The sequence below is a fragment of the Pteropus medius genome, unplaced genomic scaffold (assembly GCF_902729225.1).
Source record: "Pteropus medius unplaced genomic scaffold, Ma_sr-lr_union100, whole genome shotgun sequence".
In the NCBI taxonomy this organism is placed as follows: domain Eukaryota; kingdom Metazoa; phylum Chordata; class Mammalia; order Chiroptera; family Pteropodidae; genus Pteropus; species Pteropus medius.
The window spans coordinates 3822966-3838118 of NW_024349799.1; the positions used below are offsets into that span (position 1 = coordinate 3822966).

General features: G+C 49.4%; 1 protein-coding gene across 5 annotated transcripts in view; it reads left to right on the forward strand.

The window, feature by feature from the left end:
- MSI2 (musashi RNA binding protein 2) overlaps window positions 1-15153 on the forward strand; it is a 375150-nt gene that overhangs the window by 305517 nt on the left and 54480 nt on the right. For all 5 annotated transcript variants that reach the window (XM_039885723.1, XM_039885724.1, XM_039885727.1 and 2 more), the window contains exon 9: window positions 11286-11400. In XM_039885723.1, the coding sequence (XP_039741657.1) occupies window positions 11286-11400 (115 nt within the window). The remainder of the gene's footprint in view (window positions 1-11285; window positions 11401-15153) is intronic.

Genomic DNA, 15153 nt, shown 5'->3' on the forward strand with positions numbered 1-15153 from the left:
AGACTCCAAAAGCCTTGAAAAATCAGCCCTCCAGAAAACCCTCTTGGTAACCAAGTTTCCTCCATTTAGCCTAAAGCTAGGAGACAATAAACTTTTTGTAGTAAAGGGACAGATAGTAAACATTTTAGGCTTTGCGGGCTCTACGGCCAGTCACAGCTACTCAGCTCTGCCATCATGGTGCAAAAGCAGCCACTGTAGCTGTGGCCACGTTTAAGTAAAACCTTATTTACAAAAATAAGCAGCAACTGGATTTGGCCCATGGGCTCTAGCTTCTGACTCCCAGCCAAACCAATGTAGCTCAGAGCAGGTGAGGTCTGCTTATCTTCGGGGCCCAAGGAAAAAGCTTTTAGCCAAGAGGTCACCCAGGTGCACTATTGAGTCAGCTTTTTACTAGTCAGAGGCAGATTGTGGGGGTGGGGGTGCCCCAAACAGATGCTGCGGTTTAGAATACCAGCCTATGGAAAGTATTGGTGCCTTTGTTCTCTGAGGGGGCCCCAAGCACTGAGCAAGTGGGAAGTAAAGGAATGGCCAGTGTGGTGTGCTGTCTCCCCAAAAGGCCTTCCGAGCAAAAGGTGTCACCAACCCTCACTGCCAACGGCCCCACAGTGCTACTCATTGCTCTGCTTTGTGACCTTGGGTAAGTTAGTGTCTGTGTTCCTGTGTCTGTAAGACAGGTGACGATGGCACCTGCCTCAGAGAGGGCTGGGACTTAGGACTTGTGAGGGTTTTTACCAGGCTGTAGCTCTATCAAAGTGACAGGTCTTTTTACTATTATTATTATCATCATCACTGTCGTTATTCTTAGAATCGTTTTATTGAACACATGCGTCATTATAAGGTGGGGCGGTCCTGGACGGATTACAACTCAGTAAAATGCAGGTATGTGTCTCCGGGGCCTAGAGGGTATGTGAGGTGAGCACTCTTGATGCCGGGAGGTGGTCCCAAGGAGGGGAGAAGGTGCACATCCTGCAGAGCGGAGCAGAAGGGACCCACAGATGTGTTTCCTAGGTCCCAGGGAAGCTGACTCAGGCCCTTCAGCTGAATCATCCTTGGAGGAGGTTCTGAAAATCCTCTTCTAAGAGCAAAGCCTGGTGAGATGGCAGGCCTTCCGCCCAGGGCACCCTGGGGGATTAACCCTGGAACAGGGCCTTCTGGGTGGGATCAGGCAGGAAGACGAGAGAACCAGTGTTCTGCATTGGCCTCTGGGACTCAGGGCTGCAATGCTGGGCCAGGTGATCCACGGAGACCCGAAGCTAGGGTGAACATGGGGCATTGCTACCTGGCAGGGCGCCCCAGTGACTGGGCACCCGTCCCCTCGCTCAGGCTGCTGCTCCTCAGCCCAACTGAGAGCTGGATCAGGAACCAGCCCAAAAGTGGAGGGGGGCGGGGCGGATAATGTGGGTGGAATTAACCAGGCTTCTGTGTTCACCATCCTATTTGTAGCATCATTCTCACTCGTAAGCTAATTTTAGCCATCCATCCTGCTTCTGTTACCATTTATAAAATGAGAATGTCAAATGCAATATTAAACAAGCAGGATGAAGGCAAAAAAAAAAAAAAAAAAAAAAAAAGGAAATGCCAGAGAGGCACTTAATAAATGAATCTCGTGTTCACGTGGGGAGGGAGAGGCCTGTGTCCCTCGTCACGCACGGGCACACACACGTCTGTGCACAGTCGTTTGTGTACTGGTTCTGTCAGTGTGGGCAGAGGGATTTATGTGTTGGGGGAGGTGAGGACAGAGGTGGGAGGCCAGGCTGGGTGGTTGGGGGTAAACGTTTGTTGTTTTTTAGGCAGAAATAATGTGGCCCTCGGGGAGGTGGCCTCCCGGTCTTCTGAATTCTAGCTCGTTTGCCCTTCATCTGTCCTCTGGTGAGGTCACTGCAGTGGGACGGTTGGGGAGAGCGGAGCATCCTTCTCGATGTCTAGGGGCCCCTCGCCTCTGGGCTTTTCCGCATGTGCCGTCCCCCGCATCCCCTACACACCATCCACAGGAGGGGGCCCAGAGACCGCAGGAACAGCCCGCCCCCTTCTCTGGGGCCTGTTCTTCCCTGGACTTTGCTCTTCTGCTCTTTGCCTGACACCCCAGGGAGATGCAAACTAATGCTTGAGCCACCCCTTTTTTCTCCTCTTAAATAGAGAAATGAAGTTAGGCCCCTTCTGTTCAGGGTCTCTGGCAAAGCCCGCCCCGGGCTGGGGGAAGCACCCAGCCTGGTAGCAGAATCTGGGCACCTGCCGGAGGATCAGGTTTCTTTTCACTTTGAAATGTCCTTGCAGGTTCCCAGAAAGGAAAAGGAGAACAGCTGTTGCTGCCACCATCAGCTTTTTCCCCGAATAGTACAGCCTGTGCAGCTCCCTTTGCGCACCTTGCTGATGAAAGCAGGAAGATGCGGTCCTACCTGGCCGGCAGGTGGGGGAGGTTAAGGAGAAAGTCAGCGGCAGCATGCCCAGAGTCTGGGGGGTGGCAACCACGTTCTCCTCTCTGCTCCCCAGTCTGAGATTTTCATCAGCACAGCTGCGAACTGGTTTTATCACCTTCAAAGATGCTCCCCTAGGCTCCATGTGGAGGAGAGTAAGGTGTGACCCAACCTACTTTATCCAACGCCAGCACTTAAAGGATTAGCTCGTTTAATTTATTAGTTCAGTGCAGCCTGTGGGGTAGGCACTCTGTTAATGTTTTATGGATGAGAATATTGAGGCACAGAAAAGTCAGGAGCAGCGCGCTGAAGCTAGGACCCTTAGCCTCTGAAGCTAGGACCCTTAGCCTCTAGGCCGGACTGCAGAGGACGGGACAAGACCCCTGCCCTCGGATCGGGCGGGGTGGGAGGCTGCGGTCTCTGGGCCACGTGTCTTAGATGGTGCTGGGGGCGAGTTCCTCGCCCAGACACTGAGCACACCTCCAAGGGGAACCTCATCTTAATGAATTCATCTGTGTCCACACCCAGCCCCTTCTTGCTAAATCAGACATGCCAGTAGCATTGGTTATGACCTCCTTCACTTGGCCATCGCTGATTTTAATACAACACTGAGCAGAGGAAACAGTGTTTGAAATTCATTCTGGAAGTGTTGAGGAAAGTAATTCTGGAACTAGGGTTGAGGATGGCTTCGTGGAAGGAATAGCGTCCGAGTGGGCCTCGAAGGCTGGATGGAGGGTGGTAAAGAAGGGCTGTGAGGACAGGACCTGAGTGGCCAGAGGCCCAGACGTGGGAACAGGGCTTTGAAGTGAGGGACTTAGGATTGAATCCTGGCTGTCGTTATCTGCTTTGTAACCTTGGACAAATCATTGTTCGGTGCCTCAGTTTCCTTTCCTATTGTAACTTCAGGGCTAATTAGGCCAACTTGGAGGAAATGAGGAGTCGATTAATGAGGGTGTTGAGAACAGTGAACATTCTCAGAGGACTTCTGTGTGCCAGGAACTGTGCTTGGCGTACATTATATATGAATGTCATCGTGTATAGGTACTGTACATTATATATGCACGCACACACGTGCACTCAGGTACGAGCATGCCGTGACCATGACTAGCCTGTGGGGAGTGTTCGGTACACGCTGTGTTCCTTCCTGCTGGAGTAATGCCGCTGGCGAAGGGGATGGAGTCAGGATGGTACGTCCTGCAGGGCTCTCAGTCAGTGCTTCTCTCAAATGGTCCAGGCTGTTTCTGGCGAGCATGTGTCCTTCGAAGGTAGATGTTTCCGCTGGCTGCCGTCACCCGCCTAAGCTGGCATTCCATTTTGGTTGGCACAGTAACCCCTCTTCCATAGACTTCATGGCGGGGGTGGTCCCATATTTGTGAGGACCTTTTTGCAGTAGAACAAGTTATCAACTACAAGTGGGCCCTCTGGTGTTTGGCCACACGCTGGTCCCTGTCTGTAAGGACAGTGCCTGATTAAGATTTCTGGGGAAGGGAAGAGGGAGGGGACAGAGCACAGAACTCCCTTCTGCTCACTTCCTGGAATCGACAGTGCCCAGCCGAGAGGCCTCTCTGAGTTTGCAGAGGGCAGAAGGGTTGGCGCTGGTGAGGGTCAGGTATGACCCTTCCCCTCGCCTCCCCCCGCCTGCCCTGCTGGAGTCAAGAGCCAGGTCTTCCCAGTGCCACCACCAGGATTTCCGGGGTGCGATTGCTGCCACTGCCCATGGCAGAGTCTCAGGCCCGGCCCTCACCCAGCCATGCACTCAGGCTGGTTAGGACTCCATCTTGCTTCTGGCCATGGATAAGTAGAGTGATTCTGTAGAATGGAAACCCTGGAATGGACTTTAGAACCAAGAAGAAGTGATCTGACTCTCTGAAGGTCACTGGGAGAGAGATGCCCACGGGTCCCCTTCGGGTGTGAGCTCCACATGGCGGAGAGCCTGGGGCCTGCCTTCCCTCTCGCAGGCCCTCTCGCCTCCCCTCGGTGGGTTATTTTTGTGCTTTTCATCTCACACCTTGGTACTCATCGGCCTCTTTCTTCACTTCTCATTCAGTATCTGTCTCGAGCAGGGCTGGCTTCCAGGCCGTGCTCCCTGAGCAGCCGTGCAGGCCCTGCACTCGGGTCCTTGCTGGTCTGACGCTCTGCCGACACGATCCCGGAGCTCTCAGCGATGTTGCACAAAGGGCCCCTCGTCTTCATTTTGCAGCATTCTGCATGTTCTCTAGCACATTCTGTAGCCAGCCATGCTCTTGAGGACAGCAGAGACCCGGTTCCTCCCAGTTCCCCATGGAGCTGTTTGTGTTTGTCTTCTTTGAGGGAAGGGCCTCTCTGAATCTGGGTTATAAATCTGTAAGAGCCCGTGAAGGGTCCTGCCCTCCTGGAGTGTCCAGAAAGGCTTGTGACTACCAGAGAGGACAAGAGGAAGCACCGGGCAGGAGGAAGAAAAGCAGGGGCCGTGGGATGGCATAGGCCGAGCGGGGAGCCACATGTGGTTTCTGGGGTGCAGCTCACCCTTCCTGCCTTACTGGAAAGATCTGGGAAGCTGTGGGCTCCAGGCAGGACCCCCAAATCCTTACACTGGAGGGTCATCTCCCCTTCCCTGTGTCTCCCTGGAAGGGCTCAGGGCCCAACAGTCAGAGGAGATGGTCACCTTGGGGCTTCAGAGAAGCACTTCTGGCCTGGAATCTCCCAGAACCTGGCTGAGGAGGAGCAGCAGCTGGAGTCAGAGGAGGAGCTGATCGCGGGGCAAGTCCAGGTCAGGCCGCTCTGTCTTTCAGGAGGCTCCACAGAAGGACGGCACCCACCGTAAAAACCACTGTCCTGCCGCTCGCCTACCCCTCTGTTCGCCTCCCTCCTTACTGGCCAGATAGTTTAGTTTGATCTCTGGGCAGCTATGGATTTTATCCTTTAAATAGTCCTCTCTCCACGGAGGAGTAAATCGTTTCTAACATGGCCTGTTCCGGGTGAGAAGGGAAGCTGCAAACACTGGCCTCTTCAGGCCACACAGAGTTTCCTTGTCCTGGGCTTGTAAATCAAGGCCACAGGCACAGGGCTTGGGTTTCCTCAGACCAAGGTGGGGTCCGGTTTCCCTCCCAGCCCCGGGGGTGTGCTGACTGAGGCCATTTGTATAGACTCGGAGAAAGAACAAAAGCCTTTTCACTTCCCAGACCTTGGCATCCTCCTCAGACTGCCAGCCTCTTCCTCTTCCAAAAGGTGCCCCGCAGGGAGCTTGCCTGAGCGAGGGCCGCGGGCCAGCGGGGTGAGGACAGGCACTCAGCGCTGCAGGGAAGCTGTCCCCACAGAAGTCCCAGCACCTTCTCTGAAAGCTGATGCCAAGAGTTTCCCCCTAGGGTATGGCACGGGACCTTGTTCCCTGGCATGGGCCATGGCGTCAGGTGGACCTGGGCTCAAGCCCAGCCCTGCCATGCATGGACTGTGTCTGCAGATAGAGGCAGGGTGTCTGCCGGCCCTGGGCCTCAGCTTCCTGCTCTGTGAGATGGATAGATAGCGATAAAGGGCGTCATTGGATCCACTGGCAAAATAGGAATATAGAAGGTAGATAAAAGTATTGTATCAATGTTGAATGTCCTGAGGCTGATTGCTATACTGTGGTTATGGAAGAAAACACCTCTATGTTTAGGAAATGCATACCTTAATATATGCAACTCACTTTCAAATGGTTCAGGGAAAAAAAATCACCAATTTAGATCTAGACCTAAACCTAGACATAGCGAGTGTGCAATTGATAATGCAAAAGTAACAAACTCTTAGCAACAGGTGACTGTGGGAGAAGGGTGTACAGGTATTCTTTGTGCTATCCTTGCAACTTTTCTATAAGTTTGAAATTATTTCCAAAGAAAAAGTTAGAAACAACCATTGCCGAATTGCTTGGGACTCTGATTGGAAGTAGGCGCCCACTGCTGCGAGCAGCCAGCATGGAGTGTAGGACGCACGTGCCGGCTCACGTCGAGCTCTGATTCGTCCTCTAAAAGGTAGCATCCTTCGGAGGGTTCTGCTAGGTCGTTCTTCTGAACCCATAACCATGTGGCTGCGAGGAAACCATACCCTCTTTTCCAAGGCAAGTTTGCCAAGCAAACAGCATATTTAGGGAGCTAAATGTTACAGGCAGTCCCATCTACCTTTGGTATCAGCCCCTGGAATGGAGCCGCTGCTTGGCTTTGCCAACTGTGAAACTTGAAAATGGGAGACCTCGTCTTCCGAGGGTGAGACACTGGTCACGAGGTTCCTCTGAGGCTTCTTAACAAGCACAAATCCAAATGGCATTTCCTGCTAAATCTCTTGTCCCTCCAACCAGACGGCTTCTCCTAGGTGCCATTTGAAACGGTAGCAATGGCAGCCATGGTGAGAAGCTGCTGAGAGGAGATCTGAGATGTTGGTTGAGTCTCAAGGACCAAGACTTGGAAATGTTCTGTCCTCAGACTCTGCCCCCACCCAAGGCTGCCCTAGAGAGAGCACTTTGGTATGAGCGGTGGGGAGCGTTTATTATACATGGAGGTCTTGGTGGTGCTGCTGAAACAGATAGAGCAAGAGATCTGATCGCCAGGAGAACCACCTCTGTTTTGCTTCTGTTGACCTGAGGAGCCACACGAGCCTCTCTCAGGCTGCCCTGGGAGGGGAGCTCCCGTGCCTGCCTTGTGCCCCACAGGAAAGGCAGCCTTCAGTGCCCACTGCCCCCAAGAACCCAACTAGCCAGACACTGAGGGTGGGAAGAATGCTTCCCACTGTCCTGTCTCCTCTCTGCTCCTCATTGATCTCTTGTGGTCCATAGTCTGTAAAGACGGCCCCCGTGATCCTGTGCCTCCCAGTGCTCATGCCCCTGTGTGTTCCCCACCCATACCAAATCTAGGCTGGCCGGTGTAACCCGTAGAACGTGATGGAAGTAACAGCGTGACTCCCAAGGCTAGGCTGTAAGAAGCCTTGCAGCTTCTGCCTTGGTCTCTTAGAAGGCTCGTGCCTGGGACCCAGCTCCTTGGGACTCTGCCACCATGTTGTGAGAAGACCAAGCATCATGGAGAAGCCATGAGTGGTCCCCCACCCCCACCCATGGACATTCCCAGCTGAACTAGCATCAGCTGCCTGCTGCGTGAGTGAAGAAGCCATCTTGGACCCCCAGCCGAGTCCAGGCTTTCTCTGGCTCCTGCCCCAGCCCCCACCTGACCACAAATACGTGAGAGACCGACCACAAGCAAGAGCCCTGCTGAGCCCCGTCAACTCGCAGAACCACGAAGAAGAATGACAAATTGTTGCTCGAAGCCACTAAGTTTGGGGGTAGCTTGTTGCACAGCAGTAGGTAACTGGGACATGGTGTGTGGACAGATGACCGAAGTTTGTGACTTTGGCTGGGGAGATAGGCTGGGTTTTCTCCGTTTTGATTCTGACTGTAACTCAGGCTGTTTATGCCAAGTTCTCTAGTTTGCACAGAGCCTGGTGGGAGGATAGCAGGGGTTGAGGGGTGACCCAGATGTGGTCTGTCTAACCCAAAAGGCTCCCGAGGCTGACAGGCCCAAGGGGCAAGTTGACATATGATTATTTGCCTTAATATCAACGTTAGGAGAACATGAACCTATTCTTTTCAATAGAATGAGGGCTCTCAGGGGTGGAAGCCGCCCTATTTGTCTTTGCATCCCCCACAGCACTTGCCAGGCACATTGAGTTCCTCAGCACCGTTGAAATAAGCTGGGTCTCCTTGACCGTGATGAGCATAGAAGTCGATCCATGCTCTGTATTGAACTGCCCTGAGGGACCAGGGAAGGTAGGGACTGACCCTGATCCCTGCCCTGAGAACTAGCAGTCTGATGGGAGAGACAAGGTGTCTAGTCTGATGGGTGAAGGACATAGTTTTATCCTCAGCAAGCTCCTGACCCACTGCAAGGACTCGGGGTACAGGTAGAGAATAGCGATGCCTCTTTCTCCTTTTCAGTGTTTTCTATACAACATCATCAAAGGAGTTCGGGAGCTGGGTGGGCAGGCCGTCTGGTCCTGAGAAATCTCTCCAGATGCCTTCGGTGCACGCCAGGCCAGGCTCCCTGGTGCGACTCTGTTTACTCCCTGTCACTCAAGTGCCCAGGACATGCTGTGGTCCCCCCAGAGAGTGCGCACGACATGGCCCCTGGCCTTATTGAGCACTCAGGGTTGACACAGTGGTGGTGGACAGAACCCAGGCAGTCAGTGCTGCCCAAAACAGCACCAGCAAAGACAGAGCAGAATTAAACAGAGCTGCCAGCCCTGCTCAGAGAGAGGAAGAGTAGGTGGGTTTGTTTAAAATGTTCCCATTACAGTCAGTTAACCTTTATGTTCCCTAAATGAAAATTGTATAAACCTGAAATTTTCGTTGATCAGGTTGCCTAGGAACAGGCAGCAGGTTTTCATAAGACAATGCAATAGATTGTCACCGATAGGGCTATTAGAAAGTGAGCTGGTTAGCGGTATTATACTGGATCCCGGTGTTATTGTTAGGTTGGTAATTAGCTGTCTGCCTCTGCACAGCACACACATCTTCCCAGGCTCGGGCAGGCTCTTGCAAATGAGGTGTCTCAGCCTGCGTCTGAGTCCTGGGGGTGGGGGTCTGGAGTCCAGGAGCAAATTGTCACCCCTGGGCTTATGAGAGAAATCTTAAAGACCCAATTCTGATGAATTTATTTCTTTTTAATCACCTCCCCCACACACACACACTTGCAACAGTAATATTCAAAGCAGAAAATTTGGGAAATAAATAACAAAAACAAAATGCACTCAGGAAATTAAAGAGCAGAGTTGCTCTAAGACGACTTTGCTGTGTCTTTTCATATTGTTTCCCTCTATCGTATATCCCCATGTTCATTTTTCACAAAGTCACTGTAATTTCCTTTTTCCCTGCTTGCAGTTAAGGTGACCAACCGTCCTGGTTTGTCGGGGACTGAGGGTTTCCCGATACCAGAGCACATCATTATCAGCCTGCCTTCCCGTAGCTGTGTAGCTTTCGGTCAGCTTGGATGACATTCAGCCTACTGACTCCCTGTTCTTGGACTTTTAGGGTATTTCTTTTTATTTCATGATAATCAACGCATCTGGTGAATACTCATCCACATGTCCTTGCAGAATGAATTCCTACAAGTAGGATTTATTAGGTCAAAGGACGTGTGCATGTATGGATTTTGATATTTTGTCAGGTTGCCCTCCAGGAAAATATGTGCCAGTGTCCACCCCTGCTGCCCACACTCTCAGGGACTCGACAGCAAATACTCCTTTCATCACGGCCAGTCCGATGAATGAAAGATATGGTTCGTTTTGGGATGTGGGCTTCTTCATTAGCCATTCGTAAATTGCCCATTTGTGTCCTTTACCCATTTCTCTTTTGGGGGGTGCTCATCTCTTTCCTTTTCATCTAGAAAAACTCAGTATTAAGCATATCAGTCATGAATGTTGAACCGTTTTATCCATGTTTTTAAAAGCATGCGTGGTTATCATTCTTTAAAGAACAAGATTAATACCTGTTATCTGGTGTCTTTGAAGAAAGAGGAGTTCATATTTGAGGTAATTAAAGCTTCCCCCTAGCCTTAAGCACTAAAATATTTTTTAATTAAAAGTATTTGGGATGAGAGTATCTCCGAAATGGACAACCCATATAGGTCCCTTTTACAACAAAATATATTGCACACAATTTAACTTTTTCTTCATATCGCAGACCTGCAGTGAACAATGGTAGTTTTCTGTCATAGTGATACCCTTAGCAGCAGTTGAGCTACTTAGAATTTTGGTTCCTATATTATACGGCCCCGGACTGCTTTTTAAATAAGATACCTGATTCTTGTCCTTCCCTCATCACTATCAGACTGTCATGCTGTTACTTCTGCTGCTATAAGCACCTGTGCCTTCCCCTATGACATTCCATCTTCGTCAGAAATAGGATTGATTACCAGCTAGCAATGCTTGTTAAGTTTGTCTGTAAACTAAAAGCAAGTAAGCACTGAGCAAGGGCTTAAGGAACATTAGTAGAAACTGAAGGAGTTTCAGCAGGCAGCAGTTGTACTTATTACCAGGGCTTTGCATTATAGATCATTTATGTATATGTTGTTAAAAAAAAATGACTTCTGGGTGTGTGAGTGGAATAGGATTTAGACATTTTGGAGGCGGAAAGGAAATAGGAAGAAAAGACTAGCAACCACCTGAGGACACAGCTGGAGAATGAGAAGCTGGTGATCCAGGTGAATGGAGTCAGTGTTTAAATCTTATTACTTCCCTCGGGAGTGCCCCAGGCAAGTGGTATGGAGATGGTGGCATCGCTGACCTGGAAATTTTAAAAATCCAGCTTTCAGGCCTGCCCCTGCTAGGGTATGGTTTCTAGCTCGTGACATAAACCTTCTGATGCTCAGTTTTCTCATCTGTGAAATGGAGCCAAAACCAACTGGCCTGTCTATTTAATAGGAGGTAGAATCAGATAGTCCAACGAGAAGAATCACTGACCTGAAGGAACCTGAGGGGAATTTGTAAACACGTAAAGGGCCAACCAAGTAATAGTAGCATTGTTACTGTTGCTATTGTTATTCGCTGACACATCAAACAGCCTCCTAACCTCTCGTACCTTCTGTACAAATTTCAATCTGAGCTCCCAACCCACGCATGTGTATCTTAAGCTTACATCCTTGCAGCCCTTCCAAACCCAATTTCATCCTTGTAGGTTTTTCCACAGCAGGATTTCCACAAGTGGTATATTTTCTTAAATATTTATTTTGCAGGCCATTTACTCGGCACAGCTATTTTTACAAGTGAGTAAGGAGCAAGGCTAAAAATAACCTTGCTGGTAACCAGATCCGTTCTGCATTTGACATTTACGTGGAATTCATTTGCATCTCATTTGTTCGCCTTTCTGTTTAACAGGTAGAATGTAAGAAAGCTCAGCCGAAAGAAGTCATGTTCCCGCCTGGGACAAGAGGTCGGGCCCGGGGACTGCCTTACACCATGGACGCATTCATGCTTGGCATGGGGATGCTGGGTGAGTCTGGGTGGGACCCCAGGGATCCAGCGGAGTCACCGTGGACTGGGGCCTTTGGAGGCCTGTACACCCAACTGGGTTACCTACCAGCTGGACAAACTGCTTTTTACCTGTCTGAGCCTCAGTTTCCCTGTCTGTAGATGAGAATGATAACCCGCCCCCCTTTAAGACAGTTGTGACTATTAAATGAGCAGAGATAGATAGAGATGAATGGATGGATGGATGGATGGATGGATGGATGGATGGATGGATGGATAATTATCTCGTCCCATGCCTGGCTCATAGAAGGTACTGGATGGATTTTCTCTCCTTTGCAGTCCTTCTTTAAAAGGAGAAAAAGTCACTCCCTCTGTCTTGGCCCTCTCTCCTGACTGGGAGTTCTTAAAGCCCTTAGGGCTCCTGACTGGTTTAACTTGTGTGGGCTGAGGCCACATTTTCTAAAACTTGGAAGAGGAGGGGAGGAGGTGAGGGTGGGTGATAATCCTGTCTATTTAAATGATTAACATTTTTCTCTTGGGATATCAAAATTTGCATTTAAATGGATGTTTTAAATAGCCTGTTTTACTCTTTATTTGCAAAAAAGAGAGAGAGAGAGAGAGAGATGATGAAAGACAGAGTGTGTTTGTCCTGACGAAAAATGATCTCTCCTGGCTTTTAGAGAAATTGAGTTGCATATTATGCCCCTTCCTTAAAGGTATTTCTGTCCATCCTGCGTAGATAATTGAAAATCTTGCTGCTTAAATGGCATGAAAGATGGAGAAAGCGGTGGAGAAGCGTAATGGTGTGGGTCGCAACAATAATTAGAAATTTCAAGGCGAGAGAACAGTATTTTAGTGCAAGTTATTGTGTGTCGGGAAAATACTAATTAAATGGGATAAATGGTAGTTAATGGTAAAATTCCATTCAGGCACATGATCTGTCTAGTTTTAATGGGTTTTCATTTGGTTTGGCTAAGAGTCCCTCTTCTATATTTTTTGATAAGCTCTTTATGTGTTTTCAGATTTGCTCTTCACATTCATGGCTTAGTTTTATATTTATAAAACTTTCCTTGGTTTTATAAATTCTGAAAAAGAATTGTCTCTATTTTTCTGAGGAAATGACAGGGTCAGGTAAAGTTATTTTAGGGAACTTAAAATGGAGAGAGATGCCATGAAAATAACAAAAATGGCTGAGATGTTAATTTTTCTCAAATTAATGTTTTAGATTTAACGGTTTCAAAGAAAAATCCTTTTGTAGTTCTTTAAAAATTGGGCAAGTGGTTCTAAAACTTACCTGCTGAAAGAAACATAAGAAATCAGAAAATGTTTTAAAAGGAGAAATGAGAAAAGACTAGTTTGACTGAATATCGGAACATAGCGCAAAACTACAGTAATTAAAATAGTATGGTAGATAGGAATGCATCTGTTAATAGAAAAAGTTAAAGAGCATGAACTAAATATATTTCTATGTAAGCATATAATTATTATAAGATATGATTACTTTTAGAAATCGATGAGTATTATTTCCTTTTTGACTATAAGACACTTGTAAGGCTCTTGCTTTAAAAAATAAATTTTATTTGGTCTTTACCCTATGTCCTATGCCAAAAGAAACTCTGAATGGATTAATAGTTTTTTAAAAATCAAACCTCAAAGAAAAGAGTTGAGACCATTACCCTCTGCTAGCTTTTGGAGTCTCATATAAAGGCCTTACAGCTTAAAATAGGAGACTTTTTAGGATCCAAATCTTTAGGAAGTGCCCCCACCTTTCTGAGTCTAACTGGATGCCCCTTACCTGTGGGACGGATGAACTGGGTTTTCTTCAGGGAGAATCAAAGGTGTGGAGTGAAGCTAGTTCACTCTTGTCAGTTGCAAAGGGGCAACAGCTGTGTTCAGCCAGGACTCAGGGCCCGCGTCTCCACAGACACCCAAGTTTGACCCCTAAACAGAAGGCACCCAGTGGTTTCGCAGTGGGAGCCAGGGAAGGAGGAATTTGTTGAATGCTTTGAGTCTTTGCATACCTACTGTGTGCCCGGCCCAGGCCGAGCAATGGGAGATGTACTTAGTGAGGCAGACGTGATCCCTGTCCTCATGAAGCATGTGGTCTAGTGAGAGAGATGACATTTAACAGCCACACAGATATGTAATTCATCATAATAGAGAGAGTTGTGGGGGTGCTTTAAGAGTATACAATAAAGAATGGAAACTAGTCTGAGGAATCGGGGAACAGCTCCCTGTGGAGGTGACATTTCAGCTGGGATGAGAAGAATGAGTAAGCCAAAGGTCATTTGGACAGAAGAAACAGCCTTGGAACTCAAGGGTCCTAGTGTGAAACCCCAAGAGCCAGCAGGCCTAGCTGGGTGGGGCAGGTCCAGGCAGGGCACGCATGAGGAGGGGTGGTGGCCCAGCAGGCCCAGGATTGGGTTTGGCCGTGGCTGGTGGTGGGCAGACCCCAGTGCTCCCTGTGCTTCTCCAGACGCCATCCAGCTGGTTCCTGCTCACCGAGGGATGGATGGTGGTGAATGCCAGGTGCTTACTCACCTGCCTCAGCTCTTTCCCCTTCTGCTAGGGTCTCAAGTGATGACTTCCTCAGGTCGCAGTAAAGGAGTAACATTTAGTTACAAATGTCTTTGTGGTTAGAGTCTAATAGTTCTTGATTTAAAACCTCCCACAGCCCACCCCCACTCTTGCTGCTTAAGGCTTTTGCCCACGTAGCTCTGGTTGAGATTGCCACCAGGCTGTACCCCAAACCTCAGCCAGTCCCCCCAGGTCACAGAGATGCTTTTCCTCCCCCAACCCGATGAGGAGCCTCCACCAAAGGGAGCTGTGTGGGCCAGAGGGAAGAGCGCGGCACTTCAGAATCAAATCTGGACTTCTCACACTGCCAGCTATGTGACTTGGGGCAAGTGACAGCCTCTCCGTCCTTCAGTTACCCCACCCATAGATATGGATCTGGAGGCCCTCACTTCATGGGTAAATGAAACCATAACATGCCCAGTGAATGCTGTATTTCATCAGATCCGAGCTGCCTGGTTGGTAAAATGCACCTTCATGTACCATTCAGAAAGAAAAAAAATGCTATTAATTAAACTGCAGTGATGCTTTCTTAGCACATTCTTGGTGAGATATTTCCCACTTTCAAGAGATGTTGAAATATGAAAAGTGTCTTCATATCAACGAAATACAGTAGCAGGCACTCGAGCTGGGAGCTGTTATTAATAAGGTACTGGGGGGCCCTGGGCAAATTACCACTTGAGTAGGTGCTCAGTACTCTTCCACTTGTGGTCCCTTCCTGGCCGTGGCTGAGAACATAGCTAGACTCGCAGGTGTGACTTGTGCTGTGGCCCCTGCAGCCTCCTCTGTGTGGACCCCCAGCTCAAGGAGTTGGATTATTTTTGAGTTTTTCAAGCAGAGGTCCATGCCGCACATCAGCCTGAGTAGCCCCCAGCCCGGCCCCCTGAATTCCCCAGCCCTTATGGTGAGTCCATCCAGACACCTGCTGAGACAAGGCCTTATGAGAGGCCCCCAAGCATGCCCCAGCCAGGAACCAGCCCAAGGTCCAGGCAGAAGGGGTGAGTCAGGCACAGTTTCCGGGGAACAAACTCACAGTCTCACAGTCTGGTTGGCCTGTTGCCTCCCCAGCCAGGCCGGACACTCCACCGAGCCTTCTCTGATGCCCACCCCCAGAAGCACCTGGGGCTGCCCTCCATTTCACCCACTGGCACAGCTTGGCACCCTGGGTCTGTGGACTCTCTGGGCGAAGAGAGTGCCATCT